A 23,313-nucleotide genomic window follows, 5' to 3' on the forward strand; every position below is an offset into this window, starting at 1 on the left:
CCCACATCCCGACAAAGAAAAGGCAAAGTATCCCTCTGCGTCTCATACCCTGGATGAGAAGACAAATAGACTGAGCTGCAGCTGGGCAGACATGCTGATCTTTGTAAAGAAAAACATGCATCTTACTAAGAAGTAGGCAGGCAGTGATGTAGCAGTGATTTTTTTCTTTTTATCAATATTTTTAGAAGAGGAGGCACACTGTATGATAAATAAACAACGATAAAAAATAAAAAAAAAATCGATATTGGCATTGGCTATCGGCCAAATTGTTATTTTGAAAATCAAAATCGCCCAGAATTTCACAATCAGTGTATTCCTACTGCATACTATCTGAAGCCTCAACAGTCAAGGGCCGTTTATGGACAGTAAGTCAAAGGTTTCAGTTTGTGAAGAAGCTCTTTTTGAAGAGGTTTCTTGTCTGGCTTTGTTTCACGAAATCTCTGTGCAGCAACTGGCACATAAAAGCCAAGACAATAATAACTGGTGCTGAATTTCAGCCTGACACACACCCACTAACTGACGAAATCAGACTTTCCCACAAGTGCAATTTGCCACATGTAGGCATGTGCCTTTCTCCCCCCCTACACACAGACTAGTTCCACTCAGATCTGCATTCATTGTGCTGTCAAAATGCTACAACTGGTGGGTGAGCTGAACACCACCACATTTATTACTGCTTCAAACGGCGTCAGCTCATTCAAATGTCACTCATCACCTATGATCTATAGTCTGCGCACTGTCACCGCCCACCAACGGGGGCGTCGCTCGAGCCCGCAACTTGTAATTACAAGTACCGTTTAGGTGTGTCAGAACACTGCAGGCAGCTCTGATCTCAGTGGGGTTTCTAAAACTCTAAAGTCTTAAAAAAAAAAAAAAAACACAGCACAGAGTAATGCGGCGGATAGCAGTCTAACTGATGATAGGAATCTGTGTAATTCAATCAGTCCTAATGGGAATGCTCGGAGTGGGAAACACACTTTGATCATGGCGGTCTGAGATACACCTCTTCAATGAAAAGCAGAAATCCATGTGATGAAGCAACATGGTCAATGACGGGGTGCAGTGAGGAACCTAAGCGCAACATAATGATGAAAATGTAATACATTTTTTCTTTTTAATCCTTTTGAGGAAATCCTCTTGTCGCCTGCCGCCCTGCTGGGAGCGATCAGAGATAAGGGTCAGCTACAGAACAGCGACCTTAGAGCTGATTTGAATTCAAGCCACTTGAGCTAAGCATGTTCGCTTTAACCTGGGTCCTCCAGTTAAAGGATGACCTACCTACTGTACTCACTAAATCATCCTGCTGCACACATGCAGCAATTGTTTCAGGGGTCCCATGTTACAGGTCCAGTGTGTGGGATTTAGGGGGATATACTGGCAGAAATGGAATACAATAAGTATGTTTCCTTGAGTGTATATTCACCTGAAATCCTGAATCATTGTGCTTTCATTACCTTACAATGAGCTGTTTGTATCAACACAGGGATCACCATGTTGCACTGCCATGTTTCTACGGTAGCCCAGAAAGGACAAACAAAACACTAACACGTCAGCCCCTCCACAATGAGCAGCATTGGCAAAAACAAAAAACAAACTTTTTTTAAAACCTGAAACTGCTTTATTCTGTGTTTTTACCAGTTTAAATCACTGAGTCCATTTGTTTTGGACAGAAGGAGACCTCTGTGGATAATTTAGCTCCCAGTAAAAACTTCCTGAATGTCTAGATCAGAAATAAGGCGGGTGCACATTAGCGGGTGCTGGGCAAACAGCCCTTTTGCGACACACCAAACAATGTTGGAGAAACACAGATTTTGAACGTGAAACTGCATAATTCAGTGTTTCTACCAGTTCTTATCACCTGGTCCGTTTGTTTTGGAGAGTAAGAGACCTCCTCTGATAATTCGGCTCCTGGTAAAAACCTCCTGAACAATGAACACTGAAGGAGTCCTGGGAGGGATGTATGATAATGGACTCATTTGACCAATACCTGATACCAATATCGATACATCCACTTTTTTCCCTGCCTAATTTTAGTGATAAGTCTCCTCTGTAGTGGAATTAATGTCATATTATGCTGGCAAACTCTTATCGTGATGGCCCACCAGCAGATGGAGACATGAAATATAATACTTGTCAATATATATAATATTCATTCATTGTACAAAATAAGAAAAAGTACGTTGGCCGATTCTGATAGTTAACTTTAAAACCGATATCGGCTAATACTGATGACGTGCCGATATAATCATGCATCCCTAAATCCTAGCCTGAAGAAGTTTCAGCTGGGTGTGATCTGTAAGCCTCGCCACTAGATGCCACTAAATCCCCCTAAACCTTACACACTGAACCTTTAAATCATTTGAGAGTCTGCGATCTAGGGCTGAACAAGTCATAAAATACTATCGAAATCACAATATGGCCAAGTGCAATATTCAAATTGCAGGAGCTGCAATTTTTTGCCATTGTAAACAAAGCAGAGTGGAGCTACAGAGATCCCCCGGCCTACAAATCATATCCCAAACCTAAGGGAACATGTTTGTTTGGTACAGACCCCAGCAAAAACTACATCATTATCATTTTTCTTTTTTTCGGTGATAATGAAGTGCAAAAATTACCATCCCCACAAAAATCGCAACTCATATAGCAATCGCAATGCCTGTCAAAATAGTCGCAATATAATTTTTTGGCATATTGTGAACCCCTGCTGCGTTCTTACCTCATCTGTTTCCTACTAGCTTTTATTCTGACCTCTCCAGTCCGGTGAAAATAACAGTAATGCTGTTGTGAAATTATACATTTGGAGCGCATTCCCTCTTTGTATTCAGAGCCTTGTTTAATTGGCTCCTCTCCAGTAAAAGAACAGGTCGAACAAGGCAGTGAGCAACACAAACATCCCGTCTCCAGTTGGAGCCGGAGAAAACAGAAATTATGCATTAATACAAACCGAGCTGAGTTTTTGACTGACAGCTGAAAAGAACACCTATATTTGGAAGCTGACATTTTGCATAATTACCTTTCTACTGAACCTCAACCAAAACAGACGTGCCCCGACAAAGGCATAAACTTGCTCGTGAATAGACAGCTGGCGCTCCCCGGTGAGCACGCCAACCTCGAATAAATGTATAAATTGGATATTCATCTTTGACCTCATGGCGTATCCGTGCCTTACCTGTTAAAATGTTCTCTGTATTCCTTCGCCACCCTCTGAATCAAGGTCTTTAATCTAAAAGCAAATGAGAAGAGAGCGAAACACCACATGAGTCGGGAGTCTAACCTTTTTGTTTTTAGACTGAAGCCTGTAATTTGTGGGGAAGATCCAAACAATAACAGAAAGTCTTATCTTTATTTGAAAGCAGTGCACTTGGGCACAACTATAGTGGTAAGCGTGGGAGTGTGTGGGAGTAATTTATATTGAACCACGCTTTTTAATTTCAGTGTTCTTTGTACCTGCCACTCTCCTCTGTGGGGTCCTTCTCATCGATGACTGCAATCGCCACCAATTTGCCTGAGGTGGCAGACAGGGATTACAAATCACAATCACACACACAAAAAGAGAAGACAATGGCAGGCAGATAAGAGGCTGTGGAGGAGACGAATCACCTCTCAATCGCGGGAAAGAAAGGAAAGAGGCAACGAGAGCGCTTTACTCATTCATCACTCAAACATTAAGCTAGCTTAGGCTTTCTACTTGGTTGAACAGGAAACAAGTGGTCACTTTCTGGTAGAAGAGCTATTTCAGTACCATTCAAAACCCAAACCCACGACACGACAAATAGGTCTACTTAAAAAAAAAAAACTGTTACACAACTTATAAGGTCTGTTTTTCAGACTTGTATTGGTTTGAGGATAGAAACCCCTTGTTGCTGGGATGAGAGTATCAGCCTGCCCCCTGGTGGTCACTGATGGTGGTTATGTGGGGATAGGTTGAGGTTATGTAAAGGCAGTGAACAGCCTGTCATGAAAAGAGATGATATTTCACATGGTATAAGTTGCAGCATGTGGAGTGGCAGTTCAACCATGAAAGCTATTTCTAAATGGTAACATGTGTTAAGTGGACCAGAGCTACTGGATACGAGAATACTTTCAGCCCTCCCATGTGCAATATTCATCTCAACATATTCCCAGAATAACTTTGATTGCATTGTTCTCAGGCTGGCAGAAAAAAAGGAATGCAGTTAACAATAGTTTTTGTATAGTTTACTCTGTGTTTTTTTCTACAGTACTTGGGAATATAACCTACAAAAATGTGCCTAATTAACTCTTTGCAGTTCCTAAGTAGGGGCACCATATCTACTGTTGATGCAGCTACATCACTCCTGTATACTGTCAGAAAAAAACAAGCCCATTTTGTTACATTGCTCAGCTACAGGCAAATGTTTTCAACTAAAGGAAACACCACAATCTCAGGTTAAAGGAAAACTTGGCAAGAGGCGGGGTACACCCTGGACAGGTCACCAGACTATCACAGGGCTGACACATATAGACAGACAACTATTCACACTCACATTCACACCTATGGCCAATTTAGAGTCACCAATCAACCTGCATGTCTTTGGACTGTGGGAGGAAGCCAGAGTACCCGGAGAAAACCCACACTGACAGAGGGAGAACATGCAAACTCTATGGAATGCACAAGGAGAGTTCAAACGTACGTGCTTGCCCAGGTGCACTACCTGTATGCATTTTCAAGTGTTTTGAATATCAAGCTTTTAACAAAAATGCTTGTGTTTGGGTAGTTCTGAGCATACGACTAGATATACAGCGGACTGGATTTTATTTTTTGCACGAGTTGTGTGAGACTTTGTAAACAGATGTTTTGATATAGTTTTGCTTTAGTGAAACGCGGACCCCTTTAACTCCAATTCGTCAAGACTTTTCTATGTTTTTGGATTCTTCGTTCACCATGGAGGCATGCAAGGAAAACAAAGTTTTCCCGATGACTTCAAGGTAACACGGGGTGAGTAACTGATACACAAATGACTGTTCTGAGGGTGAAGTATTCCTTTAACACAGAAGGGGCCACTTTCTCAGAAGTTCATAAATTGTAACTAATGGCTAAAAGTTATTAGTTTTGTTGGCATTTTTGCCTTTATTTGACAGATGACATGACTGTATAGACATTAGGAAGACAAAGAGATATGGCATGCAACAAAGGTCAAATTGAATCCTGGACATTGCACTATACCCACTGGCTACCAACGCACTCCAGAATGTCTTAAATAATGGTTATTGGTAATGGTTAGTACAGCTTTTCAGATCAGATGTAACTGATCTGATAAGATGTTTTTATCCTTTCTGTGTGGTAATAATGCAGTTCAAATGCTGATAAACCATCAATACTCTGAATAGGTTTTCTCTCTCTGATAAGACATCGAGTCTATGAGGAAGCATTTTAATAAAGTTATTCATTAAGAGTGACAAGCTTTAGTTTCAAATTCGTCTGGTAGAAGCTGAAAGAAAGAGCTATTAACACTCAACCTTCACTGTGAAGTGATGTAATCCATTTACAAGACATCCATCTAGCAACTTGTAAGCATCATATTTCTTAAAATCTTCTAAAGCATATTTATAGACTGGACCAGCTCATTTTCTAATTCATCAGATGGTGGACTAGACGTTGTTTATCTGGCTGACTGTGCTGAATTGACTATTTGTGTGTCTAATGCTGCTTGCATGAAATCAGGAAGACATTAGACAGCAAACCGGATATATCATTTTCACAGACGAAAGCAGGATGGTAAAATGAGGCGAGACTGTCGGAGAAACCTGCAACAGTAACGGCAGCAAGCATTGCTGTTTGAAGTTAAAGTATTTTAACTTTTTGCCATCATGCACAACGAAATTTACCACCGGATGTTACACACATTCTTTGCAAACAATATGGTGTCACCATTGCAACATATTGTCATGCATGTTTTGTTTTAACATCGTGCCATTCTGTCGGACTGTTTGTTTCTCCTGTGCCGTTCAGAGGGTGTTTTCTGTTTGCTGTCTACTGTCTGCCTGATTTCACGTAAATGCAGCATAAATCCAGTGAATGTTGTGTAGAAAGTTTGATGTTTATGGGCCAAATTTTGAGGACATTCACACCAAAATATATAATAATCTTTAGTTTTTGCTGTGCCTGTGACATTCTGTCACTCACTGTACACTACTTTGGATTAAGATGTGGTGAAAAATACGCTGTGCAGTCTTTCTTTTAAGAGGGTTGGTTGTGTTTTAGTTACAAGACATACTATCAACATACTGCCACTGAAGAATAGCCTTCAAATGCATCTGTACACCACAAAGCAGGGTTTCCTTTCATCCGGTAATTATCCAGTAAAATCTGAACATTTTGAAATCTCTCCAGTCATAATGTTCGGTGTAAATGATTCCAAACAAGCAAGCGTCAGCGACAAAATCAGTTTGACTGTATTGTTTTCTGTTGGAATGTTCCAACTGGCTGTGAGTGATGCAGGTGCTGCTGTTTCGAGCTTAACTTTTTAAAAACTTTTGATTCCTGATGCTCATTTTGAAAGCGTCACAATGGACAAGGAACAGCCAATTCATGAAATTGAAATAAGGAGTTATCTACATCAATGGTGTGCCAATCCAGATGTACCATGGAATTTTGTGACAACCACACATTATTACTGCAATATTCAACTGGGACTATGCACTAAGTTATTAATGAATTTTTAATTGACTGTATCAGCATGTTGTGCGCACCCATTTCCTTATAGAGAGGTGAACACTACCCAAAAAATGTAATTTAATTCAATTAAAAAAGCCCTCACTGGGAATCTATAAGTGTCTGACACATCACATTATATTACATTATTTTATATTATTTCCTGTTTAAATTGATGTGTTATTGGTGTTGGATGTAAAAAGTTGGATCAGTTGTACATGACCATCTCTAATAACAACCTCATTGCTGTTGGCTGTATTGTATGTCCTTTCCAGTGAATATCAAAATATAAAATGTGTGATTTCTGTCTAAAAAGTATTAACGTAAGAAGTTAGCAAGAAGGCTACTAACCAATCTTTTAAGTGGTTACTTCTCCATTGGTTTGTTTACACGACGTAACAGCACTAACGGTCATTTTTAAGCTCAGTAAACACAGATAATATGACTGTAATTTCTCCCATTTGTCCGGGACATTGAAATCTACTAGGACATGGAACGGAACAGAAACCCAGCCACAAAGAAAACACAACTGCCTTCTGTGTAACTGTCAATTATATTTTGTTTCCAACTTTATCCTCGCTTCTGCCTGTTCTCTCTTAAGTTTTGACCCATAAATAGATCTAAATTGCAGCTTGAGACTATTCATTGATTTTGGTCACACTGGTATTTATGGGTGCATAGACTTGCGTGGGACGAGGCTTTTAAAGCATCAAAATATCACTGTGCCACCCCAAAATGAGCCCATGGGCATGAAACCTGACACTTGATTGAAAAGCCTTTAGAGACGAGGCTGAAAGATTTTATACTGTTTCCACAAACTCACTTCGGTCTAAACTCTGAGTTATTGTAACAGACTGAAGCTACAGATTACGGCGTCTTTAATCAGTCGCAGTGTTTATCCAATTAAGGTGCTTTAGAGACTGTTTTGTGTTCAGAATGACAAACTGCAAATTTGGTACAAATGACTTAGATACTGACAGTAAGCAGCAACAAATGTAGGTAAAACTCAACTGTTAAGCATCACTGATCACTGAGTCAAATGCACATAAAGCGGTAAAATACTGTGTCTAATATTAGAAAGCACAGCTCTCTTTGCACACATCATCAATTTACTGTTTAACAGACAGTTTGTATTTCACTCTCGAGCTTAAATTTCCTGTGGGAGAGACAGTGTGCGTACATTTGAGTAAGTAGCACAACATGGTCTAAATCTGGAGGGAAGTGACAGATTCTCCTATCAAACCCCCGACACACAATTAATGCTGATACTGTTACGAGGAACTTTTGACAAGAGCAGCTCTGAGATATTTGATTTTTAATTATAAAGTCATCATGTGGTAGATTGGATATTTGGGGGCTGGGATGTTAAATATTAAAGATTTTTAGTGTGAAATAGCATTGAAGAGGCAGGCTGAGTAAGGCTGTGTGCTGCTGCACTTCAAATTATGTGCTGGTAATCATTCGGTAATTTAAAAGTGTTGACTATTGACTTTGGCTCCATCATCATTAAGAGTTAAAGAGCGCAAAATATAAAAATCTACACTGAAAAAGTCATCATGCTCATGACTAACAAATTATCACCGTTTATAATGTTTCAAAATAAAACAGAGCGGAAATGAGGCAGAGAAAGAATTGGCATCTACTCTGATAATCGTTTAAGTGCTTTATTGTTATGCAAAAATGGAATTTGTAGATCCACATTCTCAAATGTGAGGATTTCCTGTATTTCTTTATCTCATGTGACAGTAAACTAATATAATATGTGTACTAATATAACTAAGCATCTGAAGATGTCACCTTGGTAAAAACATTTCCTGAAAATAACAGTTTGTTGCAGGCTTAAATTAATCTATATGTATATGTAAGAGATACTGCCTGATGAGGAATGAGAAATTAATGGCTGGTTGCCTCCTCTGAGTCCATTAATCCCTGATAATGGACACCTCGAAGGGCATTATCCCCTTTATACCATGGTCACTTGCAGAAGAGAAAAAAACAAGACTATTCATTTATATTTTTATGCGTTTTTCAATCAAAATCTAAAGTTTTTCACAAGCCATAACTCCTGGTAACGCTTGAAGCTTGGACTAACACCTGGAACAGTCATTACCACCCCCACAAGGCTCTTATGTTATGTAAACGATGCTCACTCCTCCAGTAAATAGGACGAGCCTTAGATACGACTCAGCAGTGAGATATTTCTAGTCAGCTCAGCTCATAAAACCCTTTGGCCAAGCTTAAAGCCAGAAAGCTAACGTTAGGGCTTGATCACACAAGACGCATCACGCATCATCATTTAGTGCTATTTAATCATGACTAACACTAATTGGGGTTGCATGAGCAGCCTGGTAACTCAAGTCAGTTAATGCTGCTTACTTAGCTAGCTAGCATGTTAGCTTTTGGGCTATGAGAGAGATACAGAGTATGTGAGAGGGGGAATTCATGTCCCATGTTGTGATAGTTTCATGCAGGCTACTGTCTTAAGGCCAAAACACACCGGCGGCGTCATATGACATATATTTGAAGTGGCTGCAGCTGTGGCAACATGTCTCGGTGTGATCAAGGCCTTGTGCTACCAAGATTCAAAGTCAGTAACATTGTGTACAGTTGACAAATAATAAATATAATTTGACAGTATGTTTACCAACAAGACCAGCTAGCTATCCAGCCATGCCATTGTCCCCCAATCAATAGCAAGATGTTAGCTTGTTAACGTGTTGCAATAAATTCTTAAGGGAGGCTGACTGCATCCCTGTTGCTACGGTTACTTATTCTAGATACAGGCTGATACTATGCAGCCAGCGCATTCATCTAGAATGGTGAACAGATAATTTAACAGGAACTTCTTAGTAGGTGTCCGTTACTATTTCACCTTTATGTCTATGCTGGATTATGGTGATGTTTCGTACATGCATGCATCTTCACAGTGCCAACACACGCTGAAAGCTATCTACCATGGATCTACCTTGGCCAGCTTGAAAACAGATTTTTAACCTTAATGAGTCTTTTTACTCCTGGTTGAATAAAGGTTAATACAAATATAAATTATCAGGAATTATTCGACCACACCATGGAATAAGACTACGATATGACTATGTTATTTGGAACAAGTCATGGGAGTGAAGAACATATTCTGGATGACAAATTTTATGCATACGCCACCTGTTTCTCCCAGCTCATACAGTGTGAAGCCATCAATCTGAAGGTACCCTTGGAAACGCTCCTTGTTCACCCACGATGACAAACTCGCATCTTCGTACTCTGCAACACAAAGACACACAGAATCTCTCAGAAGCAGAAGCACAAAATTGACATTCAGCACACAACATATTTGTATTAAAAGCACAGCACAACGGTGTATTGATGCCTGGATTGTGAGAAGATGACAGTGTTTACCACCTGTGCGCTCTCTAGGGAATAAAGAGTGGGACACAAGCTGAGTGTTCATGGACAGAGGTCAGTTAAACAATGATCAAAAATTGTTTTGACAGGGGGCTGCCTCTGGGTTAAGTAGTCAGGGAGGCTATTTTGGCTCTGAGACAGCATATGGATTGAGCCAGAGCAAGCAGATTGCGAATCAATCCAGAGGTAAACAATCAAAGGTATCAGTTTGGTTGTCAAGATGTACATGAAAGAACATTTCGCTCAGTCTGGATTGTCCACAATCAGCATTAATTTCCCACTTACCAAACAGCCGTTTGTCAAGATATAAAATGTAAAGTAATTTTCATTCACAATAGATGCTGTTTTTTTTCTGAGATGCTGGCTCACCTAACCTCATTTTCACAGCTATTATGCCTTTTAAAAAAACACATTTGGTTTGTAAATGATTCTGCATGCGTACTACATTCATTTTCAGGACACAGTTTTGGCAGATTTTTACACATTTGGAGTGAATGCATAATTCAACAGATGCATTAGGCAAAAAAAAAAAAAAAAGATAAAGTGCAACAAATAAATAAAAAATAAAGTAAAATAAAGGATAGCTTCCTGAATGTGAACCACATGTTGTTGCCACCCTAGCATCTGGAGGCAACATGTAAACGGTAACCAGAGTCTGTCCCTGGAGGGTATAAACAGGGTGTAGCGAGGCTGCTCAAACAGTGCTGTTTTCTCCGGCTGAGAGAGGCTACAGGATGTTCATAATTGATGTCAAATGTAGCTGGGACCTCATTATGACATGTTAATAAGTTATCATGACCTTTTTGCTACCATTACAGTAATTACAACAACACTGATGACTTTAACATGGTTCTTGAGCTGCTCCCCAAACGAGCTGGGCACACAATACCGAACATGACAACCTAAAACCTGAACACGCTTTTAAACCCCCCGGGGTCGTAGCTTTTATTAGATTCGAAATGACCTTAATGCATTGCAATCTATTTCTCAGTGCTGCTGCTGTGCAAAGGCAGAGTTGCTGTTAAAGCTGCTGAGTCAGTCATCTGGTAGACATTCCACAGAGTTCTTTCCACAGATGTTCTGGCTTTATAGACAGCACGCAGCTGCCCGACTCTCCTCCCAGAAGCGAGGGAGAGAGCTGAAGGCCCCATACTGGGATCGTACAGCCCGATGAACCTCTACACCGACTGAACCTGCTTCACCTTCAAACAAATTAGAGCGGCTCTCTTCCTGGGTGCCAACCTCGCAATCTCCATACTGCCCTACAGGAGCCTGTCAGCCCAGAGTTCACACAGCGGGAGACAAGAGAAAAAGATGAGAGGCAGGAGGGGGAATAAAAACAGACAGTGGGTGGAGTGAGGATGATCCAGTGTCAGAGTTTCGCGCGGAGGGAGGAGGCAGCTCTGACACGTTTCAAGGATGAAGGTTAATGGCACGGATGACCTCCAAGATAATGCAAATAGCACAGAAAGAAAACTAGAGGGAGAGGCGAAGAAGAGACGGAGAAGAGGAAGTGAACATCAAAGATAACTCAAACAGGGTGAGACGCAGAATGTGGCAAAGGATGAAAAGATTGATGAAAGAGAGCTCAATGAGATGATGGGACAACATGTCTCGCTTTCTCAGAAAAAGGATAATCCTTAAAGATAAACAATGAAAATGCTTTAACTAGTTGCCAAAAAGCACAACAATAAGGCCACAGTGAGAGATGGAAAGCATGTGTGGAAGACATGTGGAGCTCAGTTATGGAATCAGCTTCTTTAAATTTAGGCTGCAGCTAACAGCTATTTTCAGTGTTGATTAATCTGCCCGTGACTTTCTCAATTAATCATTTTGTTGATAAAGTATCATTAGTAAAACATGTCCTGTATAATTTCTCTGAGCACAAGGTGATGACAAATTCTCACATTTAGGAGAAGCATGAAACAAATGTTTGGTGTTTTTGTTTAAAAAATTAATTCAACAACCGTCAACCTACTAATCAATTAATCAAATAATCATTGGAGGTCTACCTGATTTGTAAGAAAGCAGGCTGGTTGTTTATCACATTCTCCAGCCTACCTTAGCATGTTAGTATGCTAACATTTGCTATAACACAAAGTGCGGATAAGCTGATGGGAATGTCATTGGTTTTTCAGGTTTTTAGCCAGAAACAAAAGTATTAGACAAACGGCGTTCCAAATGAGGCAACATTTCGTGCAATGGCAGATGTGTCAAAGATAGTGGTGGCTTTGACCTTGCTAACAGGACTTGTTACATGTCAGCACATAAATGTAGAGTTACAACTCTTCCTAAAATACAGCCGATGAGCGAACTCTGGCTAATGGAGTACAAAAAAGTGTCCAGATCTACAACAAGCGACAACAACACTCAGGGAGTATCGAGCTTGCTGTTGCTCTGAAAACACATTAGAGGTGCACAAAGCTTCACCAGAACAGAGCCAGGGCAAGCGGTTTTCAAAATATGCGTCCTGTCACTTAGCCTGTTCGCTAATGCACGGAGCAGGTTAGGATTTCATTGGGAAACACTGAACCAATCTGATGTTCGCTTGCTCACTTGTTTGCATCGTGACCAGGTAGAAATAGGTGTTACTCTTCCACTATATTGAGGAACAGAGGCATCAGAATGCACTATGGAGGTCACCACTCCATGTAGCCTTTCAATCATAGCTTTTTCTGAGGCTTCTGATTAGCCAACATCTTCTTCCTTTTTGCGTGGCTTCACCGCCTGTTGGTCTGGCATGTTATTGACAGCGATGACATTGTGTTCTTGCATTTTCATTTGGACAGAGACTTTTTTAAAACGGTGCTTGTGTGGACAGGATTATTTTTAAGAGCAAAGGATGGAAAAAAATATTTTTAAAAATACTTGTGTACTAATGGACTAGGCCTAAAACTAACAAACAAAATAGCTGGATTATTTAGGGTTGGGTACTGAAGTTAGTAGTTTAAAGGGTACTAACCAAATTCCATTGGTACTACAGTACTAACTCATGTTACATCTGTAGGTGCCAAATTTCGGTAAGTGAGAGCTCATCTAGGTGAGAACGCCAGGCTTAGACAAGAGGCAGAGGTGCTGCGAAGCGTCCCAAAGCCTGGAAGCCAGATACAGAGCTCTGGGAAAGCTTCGTCAGCTTTCCAGCAAGCCAAAACTATCGCTACAGTGCCGACCTGCCACAAGAGTTTTAGTCTACTATGTCACCCCTACAGCTTGTAAAAAATAAATTTTTGTTATTACAGAGAAGGTAAAGTGCTGAAAAAAGTTACTGTTGGGCATCAGTACCGAATTCCAGGTACTGGTACCCAGCTTGAATTATGATACAGTGGTGATGTTACATGTGTGGAAAATATGGTCACTGTGTCATCTGCACTGACCTTGTTGTTTGCCAACTCAAATAACCGATGAAGTGAATACTTTCCATGTGTGCTGTCACAAAATATCATCAGTGTGTTATCACCTTTTTAAGTGTGATCTCGTCTTGTCATCACATTCATGGGCCGTTAATCCGCCTGTCATTTAAGTGCTACCAATAAACACATGCAAAATAGTGCGGCCTCACAGCTGGCTGTATCTTTCCATACAAGGAGCGGTGAGGCCAAACCATAAACCACTGTAACAGATTAACAGAGAGCCTGATGCTGAGCTCTTGAGTATTAACTCATGTGCATTCACACTCAAAACATGTTTGAAAAAACACTCCTGTCAAGGCAAACAGCATGCTGTGAGGACTAACATACATCCTAATTACATTTTTCAGTCTTCTTACAGCGCTAATACATAGCCCAGCAGATTTCACTGCATGCAAATGATGATCAAAACCATTTGGCCCTTGAAGCACAATAACAGTGCAGACCTGTATGAAACTGAGGATTTGAGTTATTAAATATGTATGAGCCTCTGTGCTGTACCATATTTTAACAGCTCTCTACAAAAGGGATGCTGCTGTTTGTGATGTGCACTAAACCAATCAAAGCGCAACCATATGTCAAATACCATTTTACGCAAAGCGAGAGGCCGTGTTTGGACAGTGTGGCTTCCCTCAATGGTGTCTATTGTTTAAAAACACAACAAGTCAGATCTGCACAATGAGAACAGCAAATGTGCTCTGAATTTCTAGTATTTTGAATCTGCTTCTAGATAAAGGTTGCTTGTATGTTTTGGGAATATATAAGCCTCTGTAGCTGGTGGATAAACAGTACAGATAATAAAAAATATATTATGTGTTATACATCCAGACATGAGTCCTAAAGGTGGAAATGAGTCAGCATTTCAGCACTCCCTGTTCCCTTGTTTTGAAATCAACTGGGTTTTTTTAATGGGTTTTTGCTTCAATGTCTGAATTAAGGTCTGTGGTTAACACAAGCTTAAGAGATTTTCACGTTATGCTCAACTTCATAAATACAAGACGTCATCACGCCTAACACTGCTTTCAACCTTGTTGTGGTGACGACACTAAAGGCATACGAACGTAGTGTAGGACATTTACAGCCTACTGTTAGCTTTATACTTCTGGTGATTGCATTTACACTTCAAAAATCATAAAAGTGGTGTTCACTTGTGAAGATTATCTTGCTGAACGAAACATTTAAGTACCATAAGCATTTGTTTGCTACAGAGTTTATTTTCTGTGAGGGAACCAGGGCGATGCTGACTTCCATGTCAGCCTACAGAAAAACCATCATCCCTGCAGAACTCTACAGTCGGCCATAAAACAGTGTTACTGGGTGCCTATGCAAATGTGTCTCAGAAGTTCAGCCAAATAACATTTGATAAAAAGTGTCTGACAGAACATCATGCAAAGTAAGTGTCACAGAAAACCACATAAGGTGCCTTGGGCTCATTTATACCCTCATTCAACATCCAGTCGGTGGACTTGCAGTGAGAACAGCTCTCTGAGAAAAACACGGCACAGCTGGAAAGAAACCAGATGCTGAGAACCACAGGTGGTAAAAAAAATAGAGCAGGCAAACTACTTTCTCTGATGTAGAGTGGGAAATTTCTTTTTTTGCTGTCATTGTAGGTAAGTGTTTAATGAGCTGCACTCTCATTATTTTAATCCATTTCCACCTACAATAACCAATAATAATTACAGCATTTTTCTTCAACTAGCTCTAAAGGCTTGAAAGGGGAGAGGAGAAATCCACCATTTGAGGAAGGACACAGCCGTGTCATTTTGCTACGCTGCTCCCCTTCTCAGTCCTTGACAAGCTTAATATGCCGTCACCATGGCAATGCTAGACATTCGACACATCCTCCGTATCAAGGTCCTGGAGGACTCTTCAGAATGTGGAGTTTTTGTCATCAGCGTCTGCTGTGGCGAGCCTCTCCTGCTGCGGTTCTGGTGCAGGAAGCCTCCCTTCCATAATGGTCAGGTGGAGCAGACGGATGTGAGCTTACAGACAGCGGCGAAGGTGGATTTTGTTCTCCGTGCGCTACACCGCGCACCAAACCTGCCCAACAGCCACTACTGGTGCCCGTTTGTGTTGACGTTGTGTCTTGATGCTCTTCCCTTCCGCTTCCGCCTCCCAGCTCGGGCCCACAGCGGCAGCAAAATACAAGACATCATGGAGGAATGTGGTGAACTCACGCTGTTGCGGTGAGAAGCTTCGGATTGGGCAGCAGAAAAAAAGCAGCTCCTCTAAGCCTCATATGTCATGTACAATCCTTCTGCAGAGACCTGACAGCTGCTGCAATGATTCAATTCTTGGCTTTAAATGACTGTATGTATACAGCACCAGCTCTGCACTGATTTCTTTGGCCTAAACTGTGGTCTCTCATGCCCATCCACCCTCGCCTGCTATGCATGTCCGCCCAGAGACAAACCACCACAACATCACTGGCCTTGCCACACACACAATAGTGGGCAGAGCCCTGGGTGCTTTATGATGGGCCAGGCACACCATAACTCAATGTGGTGAGGAAGATGAAAGAACAGCAGCAAAGACCGGAAAACTAGAGGAACACAGCTGGAGAAAAAAAAAGGGATCACAGCAGGGAAAAGACAAGGAGCAGGACACAGAGAGCACCCTACTGGCCCTTATAAGCCGTGGTATGACTGACTAAAAGAAACAAGACGACAGTGGCTGAAGCCAGGGTGACACAATACTCACCATCATAGGTAAAGTAGGCCCCATCCTTGAAGACTACAACCGCAGGAAGCTCTGGCAAAGTTACAGACTGTGGAAAACACAAAAAGATGCTTAATTCAAAAGCAAGTTCCATAAATCATTTTTACTCTATGAATGTACGCGCACCTGTAAAATATGGGACAAGACTGTAGGCAGCAGTGCTTTGCAGCAAACTGTGAAACTTATACTGATTTGCATAATGCAAAGACAGCAAGCAAGCCTGGTGTCTGTATATGCAGTTGTGGGAGGATAGTTATGTTAAAAGATTGTAATTATTTGCTTTAATCAAGAACCTAGCAACAATAGAAACATCAACTGGTTGCACAATACTCATGAGTATCAATAGTGGTGTTGAAAAAAAAATGTAACACTCCGCAAGTGATTATAGTATTTTTCTGAAATTCAAAGAGATGCAAATTCAAAGAGTTACCTCTGGAAAGACTTCCTCTGAAGCCGAGAAGAAGTAAGTGTAGACAATGAGCTCAGAGGCTACGTCGTTGTACTTCTCCTGCAACGGCAAATGAGTCTTTCAGCGTGTACACAATAGCTTCCATTAAATCAGTGTTAAACAGATGTAAAGGCTGAGTCACTACAAGGTATTACACACAACCTGCTCTTTGTTTAAAATGTGATTCAACAGCAGCTGAGCCATGCTTCTATCACTCAATCGATGCACAGTTTTAGCACTGCGGTAGCTCTGGAGAAGTTGGGTGCTCAGAATAAAATTCATGACATAAATGATGCTTACTTTGAGGGGAGACTCCCCACCGACATACACAAAAAGAACATCATGTCGTTTCAGCATGTGCTCGAACATCTGCTTGCTGGGAAGCGCCCTGACGGCGGGTCTGGAGAGGGAAACAAAAACCCACACGAATTAGTTTATTTTAATGAGTAAAATCCTATTCAGCACAAAAATGGCACACTAATATAACTGATGGGAAAGACTCCCAACTATTCTGCTCTTGAGCTCTGTGCTGGTGGCACCACCCAGTGGAGACTCAACAATGTGCAGCCCTGAGGTCCAAGCCAAGTTTTTGATCAACCCCTCTGTTACGGATCTAGCTCGATTTCCCTCAAGGAGGAGAAAAATCTGTCAGGCACAGTTGATACAGTGGCTTAAACTGGAGCATCGGAGAGGGGAAACCCACTGAGCTATGAAACAAACACGGCCTACATTGATAAGCTTGCTTGGAATGGTTCTTATTAGCACAGCTGTAATAAAGGAAGTTGTCCTTATTTATCAGTTTCACATAATTTGCTTTCAGAGCAGTGACTGAAGGCTTACCCTGCCACCCTGTTGGCAAACTCCACGATATCATCTTTTGTCCTTGGTCCCTTGTAGTTATAGGCGAGATCACCCTTTAACCTGATGAGGAGACAGAAGCAAAACAAGAGTGAAAAAGTGTCAATTTAAATGTAAAACCATTCTGTACCATCGGTTATTTTGTGTCGTTATTTTGCTGCTGAGTGAAGACATTCATGTGAAAATTAAAATGAAATGGAAATCAATTGCATGACATTGAACTTTGCATTCAGGATATTGGTTTGTCTGAAAAGCCTCAAACAGTGTGCAGCAGGAGGAAGAACGCTACAGCTGAGGCTGAAGCTCAAATAAATTGTTTGATTAGTCAATAGACAGGAAATGAATCAGCAACCAATTTGACATTCGATCGTTTTTGTTGTTTAATCAAGCAAAAATGGCAAATATTAACTGGTTCCAGCTCCTCAAATGTCAACATTTGCTGCTTTTCTCTGTTTCATACGCTCACTGGCTACTTTCTCTGGAACACCTGCGAGATTTCCTTTCATAAATCCCAAATCAACTCTGAATTGCTGCACGTGGATCGGCCTCTACACGCCCACATTCAACCACAACTGGTCAATACAAAGCACCACATAAATGTTTATGCATGAAGAGAGCCTGCTGGTCAATGGCTCTTCACTATAAATCACGCCATAATTATGTGCGCCTGACATCAGTCGTGTTCTCTGCAGCAATTTTACACACAAAATCAATACAAAAACTAAAATCATACTTGGCAATTTAATGCACACTATTAAAAGATATTATTGTAATCTATTGATGCTCTGCTCTGCAATTATTTAAAGCTATTTGATGTTATCTTGTATTTCTCTAACTGATGATGATTATTTCATCAGTTAATGACTGCTTTCATATCGGGGACAGGAAGCACAGACTATCCTGAATCCTGCCACCTGCCACATCCTGGCATCATCCTAGCATTTCAACATCTGACCACGAGTGTCAGCAACATACAGTCCGGGCCCCTCCTCTGTGCTCCGCTGGTGGGGAATGTGATAGTGAGCCAGCGCTGATGAAATACTGAGCAAACTTTGATTTGAGATTGGAGTTGTCTTGTGTGTTATATAATTGAAAGGTGCTCATGGATTAGCCATGGCTCACCAGCACAAGCACAAATAACACTGCAGGATTCAATGTTTATGATAAAGCGAATCTATAGTAACGTGAAATGAAGTGAATCTGAGAGGAATCATCTTGAATCCCCTCACATTTCATTTCTACGACGTGGCTTCAATTCACCACCACACCATCTACGTCGCCAATTTGTCTCCAACATGTTTGTATGCATGGGTCAGAGTTTCCATAAAGGTGCCCCCATTCACCTGTCAAATTTGTTTTTGGAGATCCTAACTCTAACGTGAGAAATGGCATATGCCCTTTTCAGGCTCTGTCTTGGGCACAATTATAGATGAGGCCCCTGGTGACTTTGGAGGTCACTGGAATACACTGAATACACTCATTGTCATGTTGATGGAACCAACAACTCAAACCACGCTGTCTGGTACCAACGATCAGTCTACGGTCTGCCACTTAGGACGCATTCACACTGGCACTATCTGGTCTGCTATAAACGAACCCTGGTCCACTTCCACAGAGAGTTCGGTTCGTTTGGAGTGGTTTGAACGCTCAATCGAACTCTAGTGTGGACCAAACGAGCGAACCCTGGTCTGCTTAAAAACTGGGGGTCTCGGTTCACTTGCAAGTGAACCCTGCTGTGGTTCACTTACAGTGGGAAATGCAAACGGACTATCCAGTGAACCAAAGAGAGGAAGTGACTTAGCGCACAGTGCATTTTGGGTAGAAAAAAAACAAAGCCTACAGTGCGAACCGGGAGAAGCAGAGGTAAAAAAAATATTAGGTTTGAACACCAAAGTAAAAACAAAAAACCCCAAGACTGCATAAATTTGGTGTCGCTCCATTGTTTTTGTGGTGACTAATCCGGCTGAAGGGGAAGGATTTCTGTTTTCAGTCCCGGCCAATCGATGAGCAGGGCTTTCTTCTTCCTCATGTTTTTTTTCTTCCTGGTCAGATGTTGTTTCGGGCAATACCACCCCCAAACGAGCAGCTGTTGTAACTGCGTGACGTTGTCCAGGTGGTTTGATCCGCTTCAAAAAGTGCAGTGTAGATGCGAACCGAACCAAATGAAGGTGTGACATTTTTGGGCATTCCCCGCCAAATCGAACCGAGTCCCCCAGACTATCCTGGTGTGAATGCGCCCTTAGATCACATTTCATCTCCATTCTGATGTTCAAACAACAACAACTGAACCTCTCAACCAAGTCTGCACACATTTTTGCATTGACTTGCTGCCAAATGTTTGGCAGAACAGATATTTGCATCGACAAGCAAGTGTACCTAACACTGTGTCCACTGAGTGTAAACACAATGTCTTTGTGTTTGGGACTGTTAGTCAAACAAAACACAACATGTGGAGCTGTCACCTTAAAACTATTTTACATTTCATACACTAAACAGTCAGAGACAATCCTTAGCTGCTGCTCTACTTCAGCCCATTAAAGACAACATCTGTCTTTGGCACTATTAAAGTGTGTCTGACATCCTAGCAACGGCAGCCTGTCTCTTCCAAGATGTTCTGATGAAACAGCAAATCTATCAGGAAAAGCTGCTTCATCACAAAGGTCAACTTAATCTAAATGCTCTCACCTTAAATGAAAAAACAAAACAGAACAAATGAGTGTCCCTAATTAAGTTCCAGCAAAATAAACTGCTCGAGTCGAGCTCTTACAACAAGCAGAATGCATTAAGGATTTCTAAGGTTGCATCAGCCCACAGGGCTTAATGAACTCAGGGGGAAACAGAACTCTAAATCAAGTCTCCCTCTGTCACCCAGGGAGGTATCTCATGTTCATTCGATGGATGTTTCATCACTTGCTTGGTTTAATGTTATGAACCCTGCCGTGATCCTGTGGCAGTTTTCCAAATGAGCTTGATGAAACTAAATGGGGAGCCTATTATGGCAGTGTGCAGATAAATGATTCTGTTTCAAATACATGGAGGAAAGTCTGCTTTGTAAGATGATCATTTCTCTCAAGTCAACATGAGCTCTGATGTTGAGCAGCTGGCGTCTACCTAAACTCATTTATTTTATATGAAAAAATGTCACACACACACACACAAAAAAAAAGTACTGAGATATATGGGAAAATCAGCTGATAGTTCGGAAGTGGATTTAGGAAATACCTAGGAAAAAAAAAAGTAAAATATAAGAGGAACATTTAGATTGCTAAAGCTGATTTTAATCAGTTTATTGTGCAAGAAATGTAGAATCAACAGCACCGAAGAGTGTTGCACCTAATCAAATTTAAGCTTAAAAGGTGTGAACAGAGTGTGTCCCTTAGTTATGGCTTAAAGAAGCAGCAACAACACCTTGTTCCCTCCTGAATAAGTCATCTAACGGCATCTCAACAGGCCAAACCTCAAAGGGAAAAAAGACAGCGGTGAAGTCAAAGGATCCTGATAATAACACAATACAGACTATGAATTAGAACGCTCAAAAATGACTTTAAATGCCTCTCTGACACAAGCTTAACAAATGCTTAAAACTAGAGGCTTCACAGAAACAGTGTTATCTGCAGATATATTATATTGGACTAATTATTACACTGTGTCCAGACCCTGTAGGTCCATAGTAAATTCAATAAGCCTTTTAATCTTATATGGATTTCTTTAGGCCCATTCAAAGCTGCACTGAGTGGTTATGAAAATTACAGCAATTAGCAAAAAGGCAACGTTTAAAGTGTTCAGGGTTACATCTTCATTCATATATGATTACACAAAGCAAATGTTTTGAATCAACTGTGGCTTTTAAGCTCAACATGTTTACAGAAGTTTGTGTCACTTACAGTTTTATTGTGGGGTAACCGCGGACACCGAACTCTGATGCCATTCCTGCAACATAGAAAACAAATACGGCATCTTACACATAAAAAAATATAAATATCTCAAAAACCGTCTTTCTCTTTGAAGGTCTTAAGAGTCTTGTTGTTTAACTGGCAAAATGACTGATGATTAAAGGAATCATTTTGGAATATGTGCATATGTACATATTCTCTTTCTTGCAACAGGTCCTCCAACACATACAACCACATAGGCTGTTTGTTCCTACCTTCTAATATGACCCATAGGAGTGTTTCCTAAATTAGCATCCCTACCGGTGTCCGGAGATCAACACAAAAACGACATATAAGACCGCTTGAAGGTAGCTTCTGTATTTTTCAACCTGGACCCTTATTTTCCCATGTTTTTGTGTCCAAGTGAATGATGGGAACAACGATTTTGAAATTGGTCCAGTATTGAGCAAGATGGCTGCAGCCAGCAGCCCTGAAATGGGCAATTATGTACCATTAAAAATGCTTGTTTTGCCACTGACAGGTTCAGATTGTTATTTTAATTATCTGAAAACATTACAGAAAGAGACCTTTTGGTTAAAGAGTAAGATCCTGTTTAAACAGAAACAGCCCCAAAATCACTCTTGACAAACCCACCAGACTCCATTTAAATAAACCATAATTACCAAAACAGCGAAACACACGTCATTCAAAGTTGATGGAAACAACATAAAACTCACAAAAGCTGTCTTGGTTCCTGTTTTCACTTTTTTAACAATCACCAACTCTGATTTGGTTAAATTGACCCTTTCCTCACCAAGTTAGATGTGAAAATATGCTGGCTCTGCACACACTAAAATCACTGTTTATTTAAATGGAGTCTGGGGGGTTTGGTGTTGGTGGTTTCAGGGCTGTTTCTGGTTAAACAAAAAAAAAAGTACTGTTTAACCAAATGGATTCTTTCCATAATGTTTTCAGACACTTTAGTGGACATACATTCACGGTGCAAATGCCCTAAGTGGTTTCACTGCAGCCTACTTCAGTGGTCTCGCCTAGGGGTGAGTCCGTGTACACGTTTACACGTGTTAGAGATCATAAATGGTTATGAAAAATTAGTACAGGAAAAACGTTTTTTTTTTTTTTAGGGGAGAGGGGGGTGATACTAATTGTTGACTAACTGTGATAGACTGTGAATATGACAAGAAATGGTGTGAGACTGGGTTTGGCAACAGGTCAGTAGCCTACATGCTCCGTTCTATTAAAACGGCACGGCCGTTAAGGGGGTTGTTCGCCAGTGGGCTACAATGAGTACCGGGCCATCAAAATCACAGCATCCGCAGTGAGAGGACACGGAATTGTTTGCGCTTTTACACACCGGTTGGTGGTGAAGTGGCGCACATCACTCGTGCTACGATGGATGGACGGACAAGCCACGTATCTCGGTGCTGCTTAAAAACAGGTAATACATCTGGCTGCATCTTTCCCACATCAAATATCCGTGATCAATTTGACCTGTGTGCGTAAAAGCGCACACAATTCCGTGTCCTCTCACCGCGGATGCTGTGATTTAATGGCCCGGTACTCATTGTAGCCCACTCTTATAAGACCCAATAATAATAACAACAATAATAATAATAATAATAATAAGTTACTGTGGACCTATATGCTATGCTTTTTTAATAAAATTATCAAAGGAGTTCGCTGAAAAACAGGTAATGTCAGCCTGAATTACTCGCATGCGTCCCCGGTGAAAATCGCTGACATGCATGGGAAATACGGCTTCTGTAGGCTCGCCATAGCTTACTGTCAGGACTCAGAGACCAGAATTCGGGATGGTGGACCGTCGGAATGGCGATATTTCGGTGTGGCTGCCCGTAACCGTTGGTTAAATGGCCCATGCGGTTGGTATTCGGATAACTGGGGCTTTACTGGTAT

The 23,313-nt window shown here is 41.1% G+C and overlaps 1 protein-coding gene across 1 annotated transcript in view; it reads right to left on the reverse strand.

The window, feature by feature from the left end:
- Positions 1-23,313, reverse strand: part of tmx3b (thioredoxin related transmembrane protein 3b) — a 51,650-nt gene that overhangs the window by 23,575 nt on the left and 4,762 nt on the right. Inside the window, exons 5-12 of the mRNA XM_033638930.2 lie at positions 21,394-21,439; positions 17,492-17,572; positions 16,952-17,051; positions 16,634-16,711; positions 16,186-16,252; positions 9,836-9,934; positions 3,448-3,505; positions 3,170-3,223 (exon numbers count right to left, since the gene is read on the reverse strand). Of these exons, the coding sequence (XP_033494821.1) occupies positions 3,170-3,223; positions 3,448-3,505; positions 9,836-9,934; positions 16,186-16,252; positions 16,634-16,711; positions 16,952-17,051; positions 17,492-17,572; positions 21,394-21,439 (583 nt within the window). The remainder of the gene's footprint in view (positions 1-3,169; positions 3,224-3,447; positions 3,506-9,835; positions 9,935-16,185; positions 16,253-16,633; positions 16,712-16,951; positions 17,052-17,491; positions 17,573-21,393; positions 21,440-23,313) is intronic.

The sequence above is a fragment of the Epinephelus lanceolatus genome, chromosome 20 (assembly GCF_041903045.1).
Source record: "Epinephelus lanceolatus isolate andai-2023 chromosome 20, ASM4190304v1, whole genome shotgun sequence".
NCBI lineage: Eukaryota > Metazoa > Chordata > Actinopteri > Perciformes > Serranidae > Epinephelus > Epinephelus lanceolatus.